This window comes from Paroedura picta, chromosome 5, assembly GCF_049243985.1.
Source record: "Paroedura picta isolate Pp20150507F chromosome 5, Ppicta_v3.0, whole genome shotgun sequence".
NCBI classification, from domain to species: domain Eukaryota; kingdom Metazoa; phylum Chordata; class Lepidosauria; order Squamata; family Gekkonidae; genus Paroedura; species Paroedura picta.
This window is the reverse complement of record NC_135373.1, coordinates 120,369,254-120,390,647: the sequence shown is the minus strand read 5'-3', so window position 1 is coordinate 120,390,647 and position 21,394 is coordinate 120,369,254. Positions and strand designations below refer to the sequence as shown.

General features: G+C 50.6%; 2 protein-coding genes across 24 annotated transcripts in view; both read right to left on the bottom strand.

Moving 5' to 3' along the window:
• Positions 1-1,214, bottom strand: part of ST8SIA1 (ST8 alpha-N-acetyl-neuraminide alpha-2,8-sialyltransferase 1) — a 100,134-nt gene extending 98,920 nt beyond the window's left edge. Inside the window, exon 1 of the mRNA XM_077340209.1 lies at positions 748-1,214. Coding sequence (XP_077196324.1) covers positions 748-1,007 — 260 coding nt within the window. The 5' untranslated portion in view covers positions 1,008-1,214. The remainder of the gene's footprint in view (positions 1-747) is intronic.
• Positions 1,215-11,400: 10,186 nt separating this feature from the next.
• Positions 11,401-21,394, bottom strand: part of C2CD5 (C2 calcium dependent domain containing 5) — a 108,864-nt gene continuing 98,870 nt past the window's right edge. For 11 of the 23 annotated variants that reach the window (XM_077340186.1, XM_077340192.1, XM_077340208.1 and 8 more), the window contains 5 exons: positions 21,297-21,347; positions 18,620-18,721; positions 17,516-17,706; positions 13,907-14,053; positions 11,401-12,833 (listed from right to left, as the gene is read on the bottom strand). In XM_077340186.1, the coding sequence (XP_077196301.1) occupies positions 12,705-12,833; positions 13,907-14,053; positions 17,516-17,706; positions 18,620-18,721; positions 21,297-21,347 (620 nt within the window). In that variant the 3' untranslated portion in view covers positions 11,401-12,704. The remainder of the gene's footprint in view (positions 12,834-13,906; positions 14,054-17,515; positions 17,707-18,619; positions 18,722-21,296; positions 21,348-21,394) is intronic. The other 12 variants (XM_077340193.1, XM_077340198.1, XM_077340187.1 and 9 more) reach the window with 3 other exon arrangements.

The window sequence follows — 21,394 nt, the reverse complement described above, 5'->3', positions numbered from 1 at the left end:
CGGTGCTTTCCAAAATACGATGCAGGGGGGGGTGGATCTATGCATATGCTAATCTGGACCTCTTAACAAAACTGCTTTCCAAAGGGTCCTTTTTAGGGGGGCCAGGACGATTTATGCATCTCCTGGTCCCTTAATACACTGCTTTCCCCAAAACTGATTTGAGTTCTCAGAGGGGGGGGGGGTGACCTACAAATATGCCAACCTCAGCCCCCTTAATAAAAGTGCTTCCTAATAAGTGAGTCTTGGGGGGGGGGGGGAGAATTTCAGCATCTGCTAATCTCAGCCAGCGCACTTTCCAACAAGAGATTTTCGCAGGGGCCATCTCCACCCAGGCTAGTCTCAGCCCCTTCATCAAAGTTCTTCCCCCAAAAAAAAGCAATTTGGGGGGGGGTCGGTTTCTGCATAGGTCCATCTTATCTCAGCCCCTTCCTAAAAGCCCTTCCCTACAGGCGATCTTTAGCCTGGAGGGGGGGGGGGGAAGATGCCTGCAAAGGTCCATCTCATCTCAGCCCCATCATCCAAGCGTGTTACAATAAATCATTTCTGGGGGCGGGGGCGGCATCTGTGCCTCTGCTCCTCTCGGCCCTCTAAGCGCGCGCCCACCGAGCGAAGTTTGATGCGGAGAGGCTCCGGCGCGGGGACTGCGGGACCGGCCCTCCTCCTCCTCCTCCTCCCCGGGCGCCCTTGGGCCGGCCACCCCCCACCCACGCACCCACCCCCCACCCACGCGCCCAGGGTGGCGCTCACCTGAAGGCGGCGGCGGCGCTGAGGTTCCTGCGCCAGGCTTTGCCCTGCTGCAGGAGGACGCCGCGCACGATGGCCTTCTGGTCGGGCAGCCGGTAGACGGGGAAGATGTAGAGCCAGCCGAGGACAAAGAAGCCGAGCGCGCTGGCGCCGACCGGCAGGCGGGTGCGCGGCCCTTTGCAGCAGGCCAGCCCGCCCATCCTCCAGCGACGCCCGCCACGACGCCCACACGGAGCCCGAGCCCGAGCCGGAGCCGCTCTCATCGCCCCTCGGCCCCGGCCCGGACGCCTCGCCGCCGCCGCCCCATCCCGCCGCCCGCGCTCCCTCTGCCGCTGCCGGCCCGCGCTGGCGAGCGGGGAAGCCGCAGCCCGCCGCTCGGCTCCGCCTCGGCTCTCTCGGGGGAGGGACGGGGAGGGGAGAGGGGAGACGCCGCCCGCCCTCGCCCCCCGCCCCGGCCCCGGCCCCGCCTCGCCTCCTGGAGCTGCCCCGCGGCGGCCGCGAGCAGAGCCCGGCCGAGCCAGCCACAGAGGCAGCCCCCGCCGCCGCGGCGGACAGCAGCAAGACGGCGCCTCGCCAAGGGCGGCTAAGCGGTGGGAGCGCGCAGGGTCGGTGCGGCACGGGGGCTTCGCACGCGCTCCCGCCCCGTTCTGCCGCCTGCACGTCGGGGGTCGCTCCGGAGAGTGGGGGGGGGAGGGCGCGCAGGGCGGAGGCCAGCTCCCGGGCGGGGGGGGGAGGGCGGGGGGCTGGAGGCTTCCTGGGACGGCAGGTCGTCTTCAGGAGACGGAGGTCGGCCCCACTGGAGGAAAAGGGATGTTGGGGGAACGGGGAGGGGAGGGCAGGGGAGGACTCTGGGGAATCGCGCCCCGCCGAGGTGCCTGGCCTCTCCAAGCTCCGTCCCCGAATGGCCAGGAGCTCCCCGGGCTGGATTTGGCAAAAACAAAGCAAAACAAAAAACACATCACTAATGGCTGGAGGTGGGGGAGGGGTCCCAATTGTAGATGCCTCTCCGTGGATGGGTCTGTCTCTCTTTCTCACAGCCATTCTCCCTATAAAAAAAAAAAAACAAGGGAAAGGAATTCCTATCCTTCAAATACCACTCATACCTGGTTTTCTTTGTTTTGGTGCCATTCTGTATTGTCCACCCTTCTCCCAGGGACTATGTGCGGATTACGCAGACATTCTATAAGGATAGATCCAAGTGAGTATCCGTGTTGGTTCTCAATTAGCACCACAAAAATTGAGTCCAGTAGCACCTTTTAGACCAACAAAGATTTATTCAAGGCGTGCGCTTTCGAGTGCAAGCACTCAAAAGCTCACACCTTGAATAAATCTTTCTTGGTCTTAAAGGTGCCATTGGACTCAATGTTTGTCAGGACATTCTAGAAAGTCAAGGACCCATCAGGAATTTAGAAACGTGGGATGTTGACTCTCACTGCTGAATCTGCCAGTGTGAAGTAGCCCTTGAGCAGCAAAGAAAATAAGTGGTCTACAGCAGCAGCGTTTGCTGGCGGGGGCTCATGGGAATTGTAGTCCATGGACATCTGGAGGACCACAGGTTGACTACCCCTGGTCTACAGAGCATCTGCTGTTTCTCACAAACACACTGGAAGACTCCACTGGGGATGGCACCAAGTAGTTCCCCCCCCCTCTCCCCACCATGAATAACCTTGACAGGTGTAGACAGAAGCTTGCAATAAACCTAGGTGCCAGCTTTGGTTGCCACCACCCACAGCCAAGCAGCACAATCCCTGGCCTTAACAACGTCAATGACACCATCTTGGGCTCGTTCACTTGCCCGTCTTCTAACATGATGTACGTCTTTAAATGTGGACAATGTTTTTGGGTTCTCTACAGAGGGCAAATGGGTTAAACCCTAGGCCAAAGGCTTAAATGGGTACAAGTCTGACATCAAGAATCACAGAAACTGAGAAACCGGTAGGAGAACTCTTTAACCTTCCAGTTAAACGTCTACTTGCAGTAAAACACTCAGTGGGGGAACCTCAAAATACATGTGTCATTGCAGAAGAATTTCAGAAACAAATTATGACAACATTCAGGACAATGGACCCCAGGGTTTAACAGAGATATCGGTTTCTTATCTCACTGTACATACCAAAGCCATCCAGTTTTCGTATCTAGATTCAGGTGTGTCACCATAGAATCATAGAGTTGGAAGGGATCTCCTGGGTCATCTAGTCCAGCCCCCTGCACTATGCAGGACACTCACAACCCTATCGCTCATCCACTGTCACCTGCCACCCCCTTGAACCTTCACAGAATCAGCCTGTCCGTCAGAGGGCTCTCCAGCCTCTGTTTAAAAATCTCCAAAGATGGAGAACCCATCATGTTCCTCTGTCCAGCAGCACCTTTAAGACCAACAGAGGTTAATTCTGGGTGCATGGACACAAAAACCTCTACCCAAATTTAAACGTTGTTGGTCTTAAAAGTGCCCCTGGACCCAAAGTCAGTTCTTGCTTCCCTTTGTGAACTCTTCTATTATACTGTATGCTGATCTGCTGCTATTCACAGGTCTTATCAATGGCGTTGTTCCAATTTTACCTCTGATTGGCCCTTCCTGGCAATATCTTCCGCACCCACTACCTATATGCCCAGGCTGGCGACTCGGTTTCATAGAACCATAGAGTTGGAAGGGGCCATAGAGGCCATCTAGTCCCACCCCCTGCTCAACGCAGGATCAGCCCTAAGCATCCTAAAGCATCCAAGAAAAGTGTGCATCCAACCTTTGCTTGAAGACTGCCAGTGAGGGGGAGCTCACCACCTCCTTAGGCAGCCTATTCCACTGCTTGAACTACTCTGACTGTGAACATTTTTTTCCTGATATCTAGCCTATATTGTTGTAGTTTAAACCCATTACTGCGTGTCCTCTCCTCTGCAGTTAACGGAAACAGCATCCTGCCCTCCTCCAAGTGACAACCTTTCAAATACTTAAAGAGGGCTATCATGTCCCCTCTCAACCTCCTTTTCTCCAGGCTGAACATTCCCAAGTCCCTCAACCTATCTTCAGAGGGCTTGGTCCCTTGGCCCCAGTTCATCCTCGTCGCTCTCCTCTGTACCCTTTCAATTTTATCGACATCCTTCTTGAAGTGAGGCCTCCAGAACTGTACACAGTGCTCCAGGTGTGGTCTGACCAGTGCCGTATACAATGGGACTATGACGTCTTGTGATTTTGATGTGCTTCAATGGATTTGAAGAAGTGTGCCTGCACAGAAAACTTTGTTGGCCTTGAAGGTGCTTCTCAATTCAAGCTTTGTTCTGGTGTCTGTTTGTTCTGGTAAAAGTCCTCGGGGGTTTCTAACGGTTGGCCACTTTTTGCAGTGTTGCTGCCACGAACAGCAGTCATTTGAGAAAGGGAAGATTCACCCACTACTTGCGGTTTATTTATCAAGGGATTTTAAAAAAAGAAAATATTTACCATGCCAATATTCTTAGCAACGTTGCTTCTAATGGCTGCCATGTGAGAAAGGGAAGGAATTATGAAAAAGAAAGCAAATATTTACCAGGGGGACCAACCGCTGCAGGATATGTGGCTTCTTTGAAGCCCGAGAGACGTTTGCCTAACTTCTCCGCTGCTGCACCTTTGGCCAAAGTCTGACATCGCCAACAAGCCTGGAGAAAACAAATACTGTGCTTCTTTAATGTGTCAGGAAGAGAAACAGGGAGGACAATGATTTGCCCTGCCAAGGTAACCGACCCTGGTAAACTTCCTGGAAATGGACAACTGCAATTTTGTCCGCAACACCTATTATTGTAATTCATTCATACGGAACAACCCACTGAATTAATCTTGACACAGATTGGGGGAGTTGGCCTGTAACCAAAATTGAAGCCAATTCAACCCAGTAAGCCAGCTTATTTAGTTCTGCGCCATCTTTCTCCCTAGTAAGGTAAAGGTAAAGGTATCCCCTGTGCAAGCACCGAGTCATGTCTGACCCTTGGGCCCAGTAGTGGACCCAAAGCAGCTCACAGCCTCTTCTTGCCTACTTTCTCCTCACAACAGCCTTGTAAGGTAGGCAAGGTGGAGAGATTGCAACTGGCACAAGCCCCCCCCCCCCCGAGTGAGCAACGTTCAAGATCACAGCTCTGACTCAATCACTTGGTTGTTTATTTGTCATATATGGTGTGTGTCTAGGGTAGCTAGATCTCCAAGAGGAGATCCGGTCTGGCAGCCGGGCACTTCCGGCCTCCTCATTGTGACCCCTAGTGTTCACTGGAGGAACTACCACTCAAATCCTTGGAGGCCTCCCATCCAAGTTCTAGACAGGTTGAGCCTTGCTTAGCTTCTGAGATCTGAATGGATCGGGCTTGCTGGGGCTACCTCAGCTTAAGGTGTTGGTTGAGGCCGGCCCAACTACTAAGTGCATTGCCCCATTCACACCTAATGGGGCTCCCCCTACACACGCCCCGGAAATTGCTCCACAAACTAACCGGGTAAACCTCCGTTGGTGTCTGAGAGGCGCACGACTGGGTTAGCCAATCTTTTAATTGCATGCATTTTTACTCTCTTAAGATATTTATATTGTCATTTAACATAATTGGCTGTTGTGTTGACTTACATTGTTAACTGCCCCGAGATGCTGGCGAGGGCCGAGATACGAATCGAAAAAGGAGGAGGAGAATTTTGCTAGCGTCTCTGCTAACTGCTGTTAGCAATTGATTATCTCTTTGCTCGTTCTTCTCGTAACGCGGACATCTTTATTGTGCACAAAACGTTTCCCCTGCAATTCAGTCTCAAGTGCATACAAACAAATCCAAATGCCTGGGTGTTTCCCCCCTCCTATTGAGCCCTAGAATTTGCTGACTGTTTTTCATTGGGCTGTATGTACATTTGCTCTTACACTTTTGCCCGCACTAAGGACTGATAACTTACATTCCATGAGTCCCTTGAATTTTGCTAATGAAAGGAGTCCACATTTAAGGAGCCAACAGACTTGGAGAACTTTTTAAAAATTATTATTATTATTATTAATCTGGGTCGTTGACATCCCTAAATCACTTAAGCCCAGGGGATCTTTCTGGCTGGCCCTCTGCCCTGCCTCTGCTGCGAGCGATCCCCTGGAGGGGAACAGATGCGCTCCTTGAGTCTGCCATGAGCCTCCCACGCTTTGCGCCACTGGCTGCGCCCAGCTGCGTGTCTAGACAGAGGCGCGCGTCAGACAACCCCCCGCTCTCCCTATTGAGCCGGCAGATCCTCCAGCGCCGGGCAAAGATGCAAGCCGGAAGGGGAGCTCGGGCTAAACCGGATTCCGATCGATCCCTTCTTGGGGGCGTTCTGACGTTCGCTTCGACCCGCTCGCCAAAACACCGAGAGGCGCCCGCAGGAAAAGCTGCGGGCGCTTTGCCTTGTTCCCAGACGCCCCCTGGTGGCTGACATCGGTAACGAAACCAAGAGAAAGTGGCCGGCCGGATGCTTTGGATCCGAGCGAGCCGCTTTCCTTGCTGGAGCTAGTGATGCCAGCCTCCAGGTGGGACCTGGGGATCCCCTAGAATTACAGCTCATCTCCAACGGAGCTGGTTCCCCTAGAGAAAGTGGCAGGAGTCTATTCTACTCCACTGAGGTCCCGGTCTTCCCCTGGATCCTTCCCCAGATTTCTAGGACTTTCCCCAGAGTGGATCTGCCAACCCTAATTCCCGGACCCCTGCTGCTGGAAACCATAGCTGGAATGGAGACATGTCCTGCTACTTTTCTTCTCGGGGGCGGGAATGCAGCAGCTGGTGGTCAAGATGTGTGTGGGGGGGGGGGGAGGATTGTGCTCATACTGCAATTAGCACACTTTCACAAGGTAAAAATAGTCTTTGACTCAATTTGCAGGACTCATGAAATGGCGGGTGGGTTGGATAGAACACAAGAACATAAGGAGAACCCTGCTGGATCAGAGCAGGGGTCCATCTAGTCCAGCATCCTGAGAACATAAGAAGAGCCCTGCTGGATCAGACCAGGAGTCCATCTAGTCCGGCTTCCTAAGAGCATAAGGAGAGCCCTGCTGGATCTGACCAGTGGTCCCTCTAGTACGGCATCCTAAGAACACAAGAAGAGCCCTGCTGGGTCAGACCAGGGGTCCATCTAGTCCAGCATCCTAAGAACACAAGAAGAGCCCTGCTGGGTCAGACCAGGGGTCCATCTAGTCCAGCATCCTAAGAACACAAGAAGAGCCCTGCTGGGTCAGACCAGGGGTCCATCTAGTCCAGCATCCTAAGAACACAAAAAGAGCCCTGCTGGGTCAGACCAGTGGTCCATCTAGTCCAGCATCCTAAGAACACAAGAAGAGCCCTGCTGGGTCAGACCAGGGGTCCATCTAGTCCAGCATCCTAAGAACATCAGAAGAGCCCTGCTGGGTCTGACCAGTGGTCCCTCTAGTCCGGCATCCTAAGAACACAAGAAGAGCCCTGCTGGGTCAGACCAGGGGTCCATCTAGTCCAGCCTCCTAAGAACACAAGAGGAGCCCTGCTGGGTCAGACCAGGGGTCCATCTAGTCCAGCATCCTAAGAACACAAGAAGAGCCCTGCTGGGTCAGACCAGGGGTCCATCTAGTCCAGCATCCTAAGAACACAAGAAGAGCCCTGCTGGGTCAGACCAGGGGTCCATCTAGTCCAGCATCCTAAGAACACAAGAAGAGCCCTGCTGGGTCAGACCAGTGGTCCATCTAGTCCAGCATCCTAAGAACACAAGAAGAGCCCTGCTGGATCAGACCAGTGGTCCATCTAGTCCAGCATCCTAAGAACACAAGAAGAGCCCTGCTGGATCAGACCAGTGGTCCATCTAGTCCAGCATCCTAAGAACATCTGGGGTTTCTCGAAGCCCGAAGAATGTTTCAGGGGGTTTCTCAGTGGTAAAAATGTTAAGGGCTTGCCATAAATTGGCAGCAACTTCAAGCTCCTTTCCACCATCGCCATCCACGCTGATTCCTGCTAACAACATCTCCTCCTCTCTCTACAGCCTGGGCATGGCTTCTCTAGCTTCTCTATAACAAAAGTTATATGTTATATGTAACTTTTGTTGAGGTTAATTGGGGGTTTTATGGGGATTTTATTGTGTTTTAACTATTTATGTTGTAAACCGCCCTGAGACCTATTTGGAGAAGGGCGGTCTAAAAATTTAATAATAATAATAATAATAATAATAATAATAATAATAATAATAATAATAGTAAGGACATGGTTCCCTGTGTCTGGGATCACCTAAGGCGAAGCCTTTCAAAGGAAGGGAGCGTCTTTGGCAGGCCTTTGATCTCCCCCTTTGATCTTCATTTCTCTCTTCCTCCGGCAGAAGGCAAGCTAGGGTTAAAGTGTGCCAACCCATTGCTTTCCTCTCTGCCCAACTTTGCGGCTTTGAAATGGGGGCTTCTTATCCGTGGCAGTGCTGAGCGAAAGCCTCCGATTGGCTACGGCTGCCCATGATGCTCGATTGTCCCCCCACCCCCCTAAGAAATCCTGGTAGCAAAATAATTCTGCAAAAGAAACCGGGGTAGATGGTCAATGCGTCATCCTCACACCAGTCACAAGGAGTCCAGACAGAGTGCATTTGTGCCACTCTCTCAAGGACTCATAATAAGTCACCCAAATAATCTCGTGGTCAGACAGCTGAGAGGATGGGAAGGCCATTGCAAGCCACTTTGAGACTCCTTCGGGTAGTGGGAAGCAGGGTATAAAAAGCAACTCTCCTCCTTTTTCCTCTAGGCCTTTGTCACTGTTGTGTGCATTGCATCCGTCTGGCACTGAAAGTTAACAGCCAGGATCGCTCTGTCTCACAGGGGGAGTTGTCCGTGTTCGTCATATGTTGCCTCTTTGTCTGGTTACGCTGCCATCTGGCCTCGTTGACGACTTGTGAAAAAGCCATCCGCTCTAAAACACGAGGACGTCCGTGCAGAAAACATTCCCAATGTGCTTCAGGGTAGGATTTGGAGAGCCAGTTTGGTGTACTGGTTAGTAGTGTGGGCTTCTAATCTGGCAAGCTGGGTTTGAATCTGCACTGCCCCACAGGCAGCCATCTGGGTGACCCTGGGTTAGTCACAGCCCTGATAGTATTCTTCTGACCGAGCAGTAATCTCAGGGCTCTCTCAGGCTCACCCACCTCACAAGGTGTCTGCTGTGGGGAGAGGAAAGGGAAGGCAAATGTAAGCTGCTTTGAGCCTCCTTTGGGTAGAGAAAAGCAGCATATAAGAACCAACTCTTCTTCTTCAGTAATATCAGGGCTCTCTCAGCCTCACCTCCCTCACAGGGTGTCTGTTGTGGGGAGAGGAAAGGGAAGGCGACTGTAAGCCGCTTTGAGACTCCTTTGGGTAAAGATAAGTGGCATAGAAGAACCAACTCTTCTTCGACATCTTCATAAATGCAGTGAAAAATATTGCTTCAGCAATAACTTGTTTCTTCTATACAAAAAAATCAACTTGTTTCTGTATTTTTATTTAATTTTTTTATTTGTTTATAATTAAAGTTCTATACTGCCCCTCCCAATATACGCCTGTTCGGGGCGGTTTACATCATTTATAAACAATAATAATTTAAAAACCTAAAACAGTTAAAATTACGTCAACTCATGTTTGTATCCCATAATGTATTTCTGGTAAGGGCTTGGAGGAGGAGCTGGTCTCATGGCTTAAGTGCCACTCAGCGCTTAACACCCACTCAGGGCGGTAGTCCCACCCCTGAGTGCCTCCTCCTCCAACCGGCTTGCCTGTCTGTCCAGTGGCCAGCCAATCGCCTTCCGTCCCCTACCCCTGACCACCCCCTCCTCCTTTCACTTCCCTCCGAGGCTCAGAGGCTGCAGATCCCTGCCGCGTGAGAGCTGCCCCTGCCAGTGAGTTCCCTAACAGCTGCCTGCAGCCTTTCCAGGTCATGGGGGGAGGGAGAGGCTGTCCACAGAGTTCTTCCACCCACTCCCATCTAGCACCAGCCCTGAAAGCAACGGGCTTGGCCCTTAGTATCTGGAATAAAACTCTGTTGGTCTTAAATGGGCCACTGGACTCAAAATTTGTTCTGCTGCTTCAGTCCAACATGGCGACCCACCTGACTCCAACCTGAATCCTACATTGCGCCCAACTGGTAGATCTCCACAGGCCTTCGAGTGAAAAAATAGTTTTTGGCTGTCAGGCAATTTTCTTTGTGTCCTCGCCGAACTTTGCTACAAAGATCAATTAGGCAAACAGTGGGATCAACTCCACGGGGCTAATTCTTTGTTTAGTTTCCAGAAGCAGTGGAAGATTTTTCAGTTCCAGCAGGAATGAGGGAAATTCTTAATTGTGTGTGTGTGTGTTTCCCATGCTGCGTTTTATCAGTCTGGTTCACTTTGAGATTTGCTTTTTGCCTCTTCGTCGGAACCATTCTTCGGTGATTGTCAATTTTCTTTATAGGTCTGCTGCCCGAGAGGGAGGGAGCAATAGCTGAGAATGTAGATCAGATAGTGCATCGCTCCATTTTCTCTTGCATTCAGGTCTTTCGAAAACAGCTGGTGCATTCTTATGCAACGGAATCCCAAAGCTAGCCAAAAATAGTCAGAATCTACCCAGGACTACCCATCAATATTGGTTCTTTATATAAGCTCTTTGGAGACTGCTTGTTCTGATGTCTGAAAGCATTTTCGTTACTTGGTAGATAAATATACACACACTGTAGGGGCCCACAAAGAATGGGGAATCCTTGGGAAATTACACCTACAATCTCAGGGCTTCGTGAAATTGTTAAACATTCATCGGGTGATGTGATCATATATGGTCATGTCGACCCGCTTCCCAGCCCCCCTCCCACAATGGCCACCGATGGGCCAGGAAGGGGTGGGAAGGGGAGGGGCCCTGAGTGGGCGAGTCCACAGTAGGGTTGTGTGCGGCCATTCCTGGCCAAAGCAGCCAGCACTGCGGCATGGGGAGGGGTGTCACTGGCGCTGCCTCTCCCCCCCCCCCGTGCCGCAGCTTTAGCTAGAACAACTGCTTCAGAGGCTGAAGCACACAAGCCTATACCACAGCTCTGCTCCCCAACCATATTCCGCACGATCGTTTCACTTTTAGATTTTTTCAAAGACTGAGGAATGTTTCACGGGTTTCTCAATGGTCGAGAAAGGTTGCTCTAGGCCAGGGGTAGTCAAACTGCGGCATTCCAGATGTCCATGGACTACAATTCCCAGGAGCCCCTGCCAGCAAACTTCAAGAATCAAGACCACAAGTTTCTCTCTCCCCCCCCCCCAGTAACCTGCAATATTTCTTGGTTTCTTGAGGGCATTGCACCTGCTCAGTCCTCAACAGCCATTTTTCTTTTATAGGGTTTTGTAAGCAAAAATCTCTCCCTGATCCGTACTGATGGATCATGAGGATCCATGAGGTTTATTACATAGGCAGCTGTTCACTTCAGGTATCTAATGAAGGCCTCTCCAGTCCAAGAAAGTTGCAATAAATCTGCTAGCCATCGATAGGCCACAATGCTAATTTTTGCAGCAATGAACATGGAGCACGTTATCATGTTTGTTGCTCAAGGTTGGGATAGTACAGCTGCAGTGATGAGACTAGGCAGGACTCAAACCCAAGTCAGCTGCAGAGTTTTAAAACCTCAGTGCCCTGAGAGCCATCTGGAAACCAACCGGGAGCCATGACCACCTGCTCTTCAGTCCCAGTCACCTCACTAAACGAAACAGCAGGAAGAATTTTTGGTTTTTTGTAAATAAATTCTCTTTATTATGCAAATAGGAATGTGATTTTCGCCAAGCTCATTTACAATGGAATCTCTGAACAGGACAAATTAATATATCGTTTCTGTACCTACATCCAGCACAATGTAATCTATATACATTCAAGTTTACATATTTTCTTCAAGTTCGGTATCTGATGCTGTGGAGATAGTTTGGCCGCATACTTACATGACCATGTGCACAAATGGGGGGGAGGCGCGCATGCGCGGCTGGAGAGATTTCAAAAGCTTTTATTACAGCCGATCCACCGGGCAAAACAGGGAAGCAGGGTTTAAAGGGGAAGGGTTGCTTGGCTGGTCCACCAGGAAACTGGCTGAAATGGGAACTATTTCCAGTATGTCCCCCTCCCCCCCCCCCCCCCGTAGGCTAACATCCTCCTTTTCTCACATCTGCTGACTTTTATTCCATCTTCCCCATCAGATCCTTCCAGTTGTCAAAAACGAATTTCTGCTTCCCACGGTAACCCCAGTCCTTCCAAGAACCATCCCTGCAGCCGTTTGCGATGGGGCCTTTTAAAACACCGCAATTTCTTTAATTTCCGAGTATCTTATCCCTGCCAAACATTACGTTCTGAGTGGATTTTTCATCCTGCAGCCTCGTGAATCACTGATTGTGTACAGATTCCCCCCCAAACCCCCCTTGCTGGAAAAAAAAACATTTAACACCAGCAGCATCTGAACCAGGTAGTTATTTTCTGACCGTTCTGTCCAACGACTGATCGTTTTAAAAAGTATAATATAAAAATAGTCAATAATCCACAAACATGAAAAGCCTACTTTTGACATGCAGCTCAGATTGTCCAGTTCACGATGCCCTTTGTTCTGCAAAGTCCCAATGCTTCCGCTCGCCAAGCACGTGGCGTCTTTGGCAGGCCGCGTCCGCCTCTTCCTTTATCGGGAGGCGGAGTGAGAGAGTTCGGTTATATTTCCAGTTGCGTCCTAAACCCTTCCCCTGCCCGCTCTGAGGTTTTGGAAGGAGCTTAAGATTCTGGCCTTAAAGATGACCTTGATTCTGATGATCCCAGTTCTGAGAATGATTTTAAGCGCACCCTCCACACAGAGGTTCTTTCAGCTGCACGAGGAAACCTTCCGAGGGTTTTTTTGTTTTTTTTGGCCTTCCCTCGATGTATCTGGATGGACGATATTAACGGATTGTCTCAAAATGTAGCTGACCTTCATGTCTGGAGGGGGAACGGACTGGGAGGGGACCGGTCAAAGCTGTGATGCCTTGAACAGATCTCTAGGGGCGGCGATGCTGTTTTGCTTCCTCATGTCGTGACGTCTCCTCTGGCACTCGTGGGCTGGCTGCTGGCGACGGGAAGCTGGACTGGTGCCTCTAATTCGGATTCGCGCACAAAGATGACTGCATCTCCGCTGACGTTGATTAGGCATTGTGCCTAGAAGAACAAAGAGGGGACCCCCCAGTTACGAAACAAGACGATTGTTTGGAACTGACATTTGGAGTCTTGTCATTTTACAAAGAGTCTTTGTCACGTTGTGAAGCTGAGGCAACTGGACAATGTCCTCGGGCCTCCTTGCTAGGGAAAGAGGCCTGGTGGTGGTCAAGTGGGATTGGGCAACCAGCAGAAGCCGTTCAGGCATAGCGGATGAAGACTGGGAGTGAGGGCTCCACCAATGAGTGCAACAGCTGGCATTCCAAAATAGCCAATGATGGGCCTGGAGGGGGTGGGAAGGGGAGGGGCCCCAGAGGGGCTTGTACATAGCTCTGCTTCCCGACCATATTCTGCATGATCGTGCCACTTCTGTTTGTTTTGGGGTTTTTGAAGCCTGCAGAATGCTTTAGGGGTTTCTCAATGGTAAAAAAGTCAAGAAAGTCTGCGCTAGAATATTACTGGAGGGGCTCCCTAGGAGGTAAAAATGGCCTTCCCCTGTGATTAGTTAGGGGAACTGCCTGTGATTAGGTAGGGGAACATTTGGCCAGATGTCAAAAAGAATTGCAAATGGCGGCTGGCTTTTCTATCCCTGCTTGCTACTGTACAGAGGAGAGCGATGAGGATGATCTGGGGCCAAGGGACCAAGCCCTATGAAGATAGGTTGAGGGACTTGGGAATGTTCAGCCTGGAGAAAAGGAGGCTGAGAGGGGATATGATAGTATTTGAAAGGTTGTCACTTGGAGGAGGGCAGGATGCTGTTCCCATTGGCTGCTGAGGAGAGGACATGCAGTAATGGGTTTAAACTACAATGATATAGGCTAGATATCAGGAAAAAAATTTTCACAGTCAGAGTAGTTAAGCAGTGGAATAGGCTGCCTAAGGAGGTGGTGAGCGCCCCCTCACTGGCAGTCTTCAAGCAAAGGCTGGATGCACACTTTTCTTGGATGCTTTAGGATGCTTAGGGGCTGATCCTGCGTTGAGCGAGGGGTTGGACTAGATGGCCTGTGTGGCCCCTTCCAACTCTATGATTCTGTGATTCTGTGTGAACAGGTCACAGGCTTCCCAATGCCACTTACCTGATTTTTGTTTGGGTTTTCCATGAAGACACACTGCTTCATGATGTACGAGACCACGGCGTTGCCCCCCAGAGCCGCCACGTGAGCCCGCACCATTGCAAAGACTTCGGCGATGAATGCATGCAAGAAGCCACTCACTCCACCCTCCTGTTAAGAAACGTACAGGCAGAAAAAGGGGGTTAGGGAAATGCTTCAGAAAAGCCAACAATTGCTTATTTACTCTTCTCCAGCTCCAAAATAAATTTTAACAAAGTGACGGCTCAAGAATGCTTGTTGCAAGAGACCCACCTCACCTCTCTTACAAGTATGAGGAGAGCCCTGCTGGATCAGACCAGTGGTCCATCTAGTCCAGCATCCTAAGAACACAAGAAGAGCCCTGCTGGATCAGCCCAGTGGTCCATCTAGTCCAGCATCCTAAGAACACAAGAAGAGCCCTGCTGGATCAGCCCAGTGGTCCATCTAGTCCAGCATCCTGTCTCCAATCACTTTCTCTGGAGGTCCGCCAACAGGGCACAGAGGCCCTGATGTTGCCTCTTTAGAAGTTGACTGCCTCTGCATGTGGGGGTCCCCTGAAGTCCCCTTGGCTAGTAGCCACTGATGGACTTGTCCTTCGTGGATCCATCTAATCCCTTTTAAAGCCGTCGATGCCTGTAAGAACAACCCTGCTGACAGCCCTCTAAGCACTGATTGGAGAATTCCACATCGTCTGAGCGCTGCTTTAATTCAGCCTCCAAAGAAGCAGAGCCTGATTTACTGGCAAGGCAAGCACTTAAAAACCACATGGAATACTCCAAACCGTATAACGAACAGCCCGCACCACACTCTTGGCTGTTACAGCCACAAGAATGCTGCCGTACTGTAGTGTGGGGCTTGCTAGAAATGGCACGGTACCAAGGCTGGGCTGGTCAGACTCTTTTCTTCAGTTGGATTGCTCATTTATGGGATACATTATAGTTGAATCACCTTTGTTTAGTGTTATGAATCGGGCAACCGCCTGGTTGTTTTAATCTTGCAGCTCAGTTTGCTGTTAAGCCAGTTTTATTGTTCTCTAGCTGCTGCCCCTGGTTTGTGTTTGTTTCGTATCTGCGTTATTTCAAACTAGATTTAAAGCCCATTTTATGTTAGAATAAAATGGGCGCTAGCTGCTGTCCCTGGGGACGGCGCTTGGTGGCTGGCAAGGGCGGGAGAAACTGTTTTGGGCCCCCCTCCCGATGGGTAAAGGCTCTGCGATGCACCCAGCGCTGTCCCTGGGCCCACAGAAGCGGTTCTCCCCTCGGTTCCCCGGGAGCCCAGAAGCCGTTCTCCCCTCCCACCCCCCCAGCGGCAAAGGCTTCTGCGCGCCCGGGAACGGCGCAAGGCGGCTCAGCAAGCCTCCCAGCCCCGTCCCCGGGCCCGCAGAATCCTTTGTACTCCCCCAGTTGGGGGAAGGCACAGGGAGCCGCAGGCCTACCTTCCCTCTCGGCGGCCAGCAGAGCAATGGCCGCTGTGCAGGGAAGGGTAGCCCTCGTCGGGGATGGGGCGGGTTGGGAGGCGCTTTGCACCTCCCTATTGGCTGTAGTCCAGGCAAACAGCCAATCAGCAGCCGCGCTGTGCGCGGCTGCTGATTGACAGTTTGGGGCTGGACTGACAAGCGGAGGGCCCAATCGGGAGGCGCTTCGCGCCTCCCGATTGGGCCCTCCGCTTGTCAGTCCAGGGGAAGGGGCCTATTGGGACCCTTCCACATCCCGGACAGGGCCCGCCCTCGGGGCCCTTACTGTTTTATTTCTTCCGCTCCGCTAGGAGCGGTTAAAGATGATGCAAGTCGCCTTGAGTTCCCTGTGTGCAGAGGTGCACGGTATAAATTAAATAGATTAAATAAATGTCTCCTATAATTAAAAACAAACAACCATCGAAATGAAACAAGAAAAGGGCAGCCAATAGACCAGCTTATTGATAACCTAACAAATTAACTGAGCAAGCTGAGGCTATGCTAAATTGACATTGCTCAGAATGTCAACTCTCGAAATTAGTCATAAGCATTCTCAGAGTGGAAGTGAGCTGCTTCCTTATTTCTCAAATTCAATAGGCAATAGATTAAATAATAGATTTTTTCCTTTCCTAAGTTCCAGGGCCTACCAGAATGGCTACAACATGCAGGAAAGTCACAGTGGAATCCTATGCAGTGTTGTAAAAAAAAAGGTAAAGGTATCCCCTGTGCAAGCACCGAGTCATGTCTGACCCTTGGGGTGACGCCCTCCAGCGTTTTCCAGGCAGACTCAATACGGGGTGGTTTGCCAGTGCCTTCCCCAGTCGTTACCGTTTACCCCCCCGCAAGCTGGGTCCTCATTTTACCGACCTCGGAAGGATGGGAGGCTGAGTCAACCTTGAGCCGGCTGCTGGGATCGAACAGCATGTCGTCTGACTTACCACCCTGCGCCACAAGAGACTCTGCAGTGTTACTCCAGGCTAAATTTACAGTGGGTTTACACTGGAGTAGCTCAGCAGAGGATTACACTGTCCAAATTTCAGGGACAATGTGCAAGTCCTTGTTCTTCCAGGAGGTTATTGTTTTGCATCCTGTGTATGCATCAGCTCCAAGAACACAGCGGAGCACGCCCTCTTTGGAGTTTTTGAGCTACGGAGAAAATGTCCTGCAGACGTCCTGTGAAAGCGGCCTCTTGAGAATCCCTTGAAATATTCTTCAGGCTTTGAGAAACCCCAGAAGTGGTGTGATCGTGCAGAATGGCAGTCTTCACTCACTGGCAGTCTTCAAGCAAAGGTTGGATACACACTTTTCTTGGATGCTTTAGGATGCTTAGGGCTGATCCTGCGTTGAGCAGGAGGTTGGACTAGATGGCCTGTGTGGCCCCTTCCAACTCTATGATTCTATGAATATTATTGTGAAGCTTACCAGCCCACCTGGAGCCCTTCTTCTTCCTATACCCTCCAGGCTGTAAATTGGCCATTTTGGGGAGGGTGGGTGAGTTGATATGACCATATATGGTCAATATCACTCGATAAATGTTTAAAATATATATTTAAAAACCAATTGACTCCAATATATATACAGGTGAGCAGTATATTAGCATACAGCACAATGGCAGGGTCAAAGTTCATCACTCTCAACTTTCCACTATTAAGGATGCACCTGCCCATCAATCTCCAATTCTGACGTATCTATTTTCTATACTATTATTTTCCCCCTGGAATTAAACCCAAGGAAATGGCAACCTGATACTAAGCTTGTTGTTCCAGTTTGAAGAAGAAGAAGAAGAGTTGGTTCTTATATGCCACTTTTCTCTACCCGAAGGAGGCTCAAAGTGGCTTACAGTTGCCTTCCTTTTCTTCTCCCCGCAACAGACACCCTGTGAGGTGGGTGAGGCTGAGAGAGCCCTGATATTACTGCTCTGGCAGAACAGTTTTATCAGTGCCGTGGCGAGCCCAAGGTCACCCAGCTGGCTGCATGTGGGGGAGTGCAGAATCCAACCCAGCGTGCCAGATTAGAAGTCCGCACTCCTAACCACTACACCAAGCTGGCTCCTCCAGTTTTTTAAACATCCCATTATACACTCATTTACTTAGTCCCAAATCTATAGTGTTGTCAGTTCTACAAACACAGAGCAAGCTCACCTCCCTCAACGAAGTGGTTTCTCGAATAAAGAACATGTTGATTATCCCGAGATACTTGGTTATTTTTGCCCCGGGGATAAAGGACAGAGGTGTCATCTTCACCACGGGCACGGTGGAATTAAGACCTGACGGGCCGGAACGGTGACGCAATTGTCCCTCGGTCAGCGGACTTGGCTTGTCGAGGGAGACGGCTACAAAATGGCAGGAGAGAAGAAGATAAGTAGATAAGACACGGGGAAACGTTGCTCGCTCCGAAAGAGTAGCCCTTTCCGCGTGGTTTCCACATAGCTTGGTGACAACATTCAGTTGCCGGTGATGCTCAGCCAAAGAAAGGAAATAATCATGCAGCCCATGCAAACAAGAGACACAAAGCTCAAATGGGGTTTATTTTGGAAGAAGAGTGGCATTCCTGCAAAAGAAAACATCGGCAGCTGCACGTACAATGATCAGTTATAAAGTAAAGGCGAGAAAGGGAGGTGTGGGGGGAGGGAGAAGTGGGGAGGAAAGGGAGCACAAATTTGATATCAATTTCTGCTACAGGAAACAACAAGAGTCTACGGGAAAGAGTGTGAAAGTTGACACGTTTTTCTCCAGCCCAGGTTTCCCCCCCCTCAAAATTTGGACAAATTCTTCTGTTGTTGGCAGCTCTCGGATATACTTTCATCATGAGTTGACTAAGGCAGAATAATCAGACCTGCAGCCAATGATCTTAGTTTAAAAAAAGAAACCCATAAAAAACACCTTGCTGCTTTCTATAATTCAGCGATTGAGACCTCAAATGTCACGCAGGGGCTCCCCTGCATGCCTAGAATATTTTCACTGAGGTATACATACGTTTTCCACCAGATGGCGTATGTATACCTTTTCAATGTACAATTCGCAAGCCTATTTAGCACCTTTACGTTAACTGGCAATTTGCTTTCGGGGCACTGGGTAATGTGCCCCTGCCCCCCCCCCAAAAAAAGATGCTTGGTGTCTTGCAGCTTTCACACTCGGACATTGATTTGGTCAACGCCACTACTAGGTAAGAAGCTCTGCCCTTTGCCAATGAGATCTCAGAACTATGCCTCCAATGATCAGAATGTGGTAGAAATGGCCGCCTACTTGTCTTAATTGATCCACGCCTTATGGTCTGAGCTTTCAGTTTAATGAATTCTATCCAGCTGTTGCATCTGTCTGCAAAGGAACTGTAATCAACTGACGTTGCTGGAAACACAGACAGAAAAAACAAAACAAAACAAAAAAACAAAAGAAAAAACAAAGGAAAGCATATGGATGATGTCCCTTGGCCCAGTGAAGCGATCCTTCTGATGAACCAATTTAGTGGTTTCCCAGAGTAAATGCTTCTTCCGTGGCTTCCAAAGAAAACAGGAACTCAGACCTGGTACAGTGTTTTGCCTAGCTGGTGAGACCTTACCCACTGGTGGGGTCATCATCTACCTAGGAGGCTTGTTTGGAAGCTTTACTCGTGGAAAAGATAGTTTCAGCTGCATAGCTGGGCAGGGCTGCAGTCAAAAATCAAGATTCCAGGCGAGTAGCATGTTAAAGAACAAGATATTCTCGGGTATAAGCTGTAGAACAGGGGTGGCCAAACTGTGGGTCTCCAGCTGCCCATGAATTACAGTTGCCAGGCAAGGGCTCAGGGGAACTGGAGTCCATGGACATCTGGAGAGCCACAATTTGGCCATCCCTGCCATAGAGAATCACAGGAAGCTCCCTTCTGCTGTCTATTCAGGCTGTTGGTGGCTCTCCAGTATCCTTGGCAGAGGTCTTTCAAACTCCTTGCCACCTCTCCCTTTCAATGGGAGATACTGGGACTAACCCTGGTACCTTCTGTATGCCAAGCAGAGGCTCTACCACTGAACTGCAGCTGTCTCCATCATGGTGAGCTTAGACTCTCCAAAGCGTATACCCTCGGTAATCTTTCTGGCCTTAAAGTTACCCCTGGACTTGAATCTTCCTGGGAAAGAGGGACTCGGTCTTATCCCATTCCACAAGCATTAGCGAAGCTGTGACAGAACCTGGGGCTACCTGGGCCAGAACCTGGGGCTACCTGGGCCACTCTGTGGCTTGCAGCAATGTTTGGGGTTGCTATGCAACTGCAAGGACTGCAGAGGCTCTGGTAGGAGAATGCAAGAGCATGCTGTGCGAGTCAAACCTGCCCCTGTTTACAAACACAGCCTGGACTTTCAGGTACTGCAATACTTCCCACGCTTAAAGGGGCCCTTCAACTAATCAGCTATAGGAGTAGAACAAAGTTTGAGTCCAGCAGCAGCTTTAAGACCAACAAAGTTTAATTCTGGGTATGAGCCCCTTGTGCGCATGCACACCTCTCCAAATATCTCCATAAACAAACTTTGCTGGTCTTAAAGGGGCCACTGGCCTCAAACTTCCTCCTTCTGTCTCAGACCAGCCCGGTTACTCCACCTAAAATTAGCAATAGGAGGGCTGGGCATGGCGACTGCACGGAAGCACCTGTTTGGGATGCACCTGCTTGGTGCTACGAGTTGAATGGCAGGAAGCGCAGTGAAAGACCGCTGGCAAGTCGCGGCAGCGGCATGCACCTGCCTCATGTCAAGACGTCACTTTGCACCCCTCCAGGTGACCCCTGAAGAGCTCAGTGCCTGCTGGCAGCCTCACAAAAATTATCTGAGGGTCTCCGCTGACCAGGCCACTGAATGAGGGGTCCCCGTATCAGTTCAAATTGCCACGATTTTAATTCATCAATCCAATATGAAATTGTCTGTTCTGGACTGCCAAGGAAACCACAGCTTGGGTAACATCCAAGAAACCCAGGTCTGGGCGGTCTAGAACATACAGTGGTATGGAAGATAACAAGTCACTGCGGCTGAGTGAATTGGAACAGCAACAGCAGCATCTGCCTCTGCCCCTCATATAGTTGAAAACCCATTTACGGTTCAAAGCAACTGCCACAGGGCTGGACCAGTGGGGAGGTGTGGGGGGGGGGGGCGATAGCAACAAGACCTTAAGAGTCCTATGCTGAGGCCAGGCCAAGTGGTCCCATGTTCTGGTGCCATACGCAAGGCCTATCCTCAGATGGCACCCATTCAGAATGTTTTACACCTGATCTTAGGAGCTCCTGGACCGGTTCAACAAACCGTTTGCGTTCAACTCCGTTGCGAGCGGGTTGCCCGTTCCAGCCCTTTCCCTGGCAAGGAGGAAACTGCCAATGAATGCACTAAGCTCCCGCTATGGGGCCGCCACCTCTTCTTCAATGAAGTTACCTTTGTGGCGGAATCAGAGTACGGAACGTTCCAAGGCAGGCATCAGGACCAAGATCGATATTAACCACAGCAGCATGCAAGGCCCGTATATTAAGCGACTGTTAGCTTTCCAGAGGAAGGCATATGACCTTTACAGCAGGATCGAGAACTGGAGAATTAGTTCCGCGTTTGAGAATTCCTTCCGGAACTGGCAAAGTTGCACGCTCTGCCGTTTTTGACCCTGTCCTTCGCGTACGGCAATACGGTTGGGTGAATGTACTCGGATTTCGGGAAGCCACCACAGAGCATGCATCCCGGGGCGACTGGTATGTAATTCCTGAATGCTTACGGCAGGGGTAGGCAAACTGTGGCCCTCCGGATGTCCATCGACTACAATTCCCACGAGCCAGCAGGGGCTCGTGGGAATTGTAGTCCATGGACATCTGGAGGGCCACAGTTTGCCTAAGCCTGGCTTACGGGCACGTCCTAAGAGTACCCCCAACGCAGGCAGGAATGTATTTCTTATTCTGGCTTAGAGCTAGATCGAGTAGACTCACCTCTCTGGCCAGCTGAGATACCTGGGTGGGAGCTTGCATCCTCCAGGTCCTCTAATAAGACAAAATGAAGTCCACCGATGTGATATGATCCATTGTCA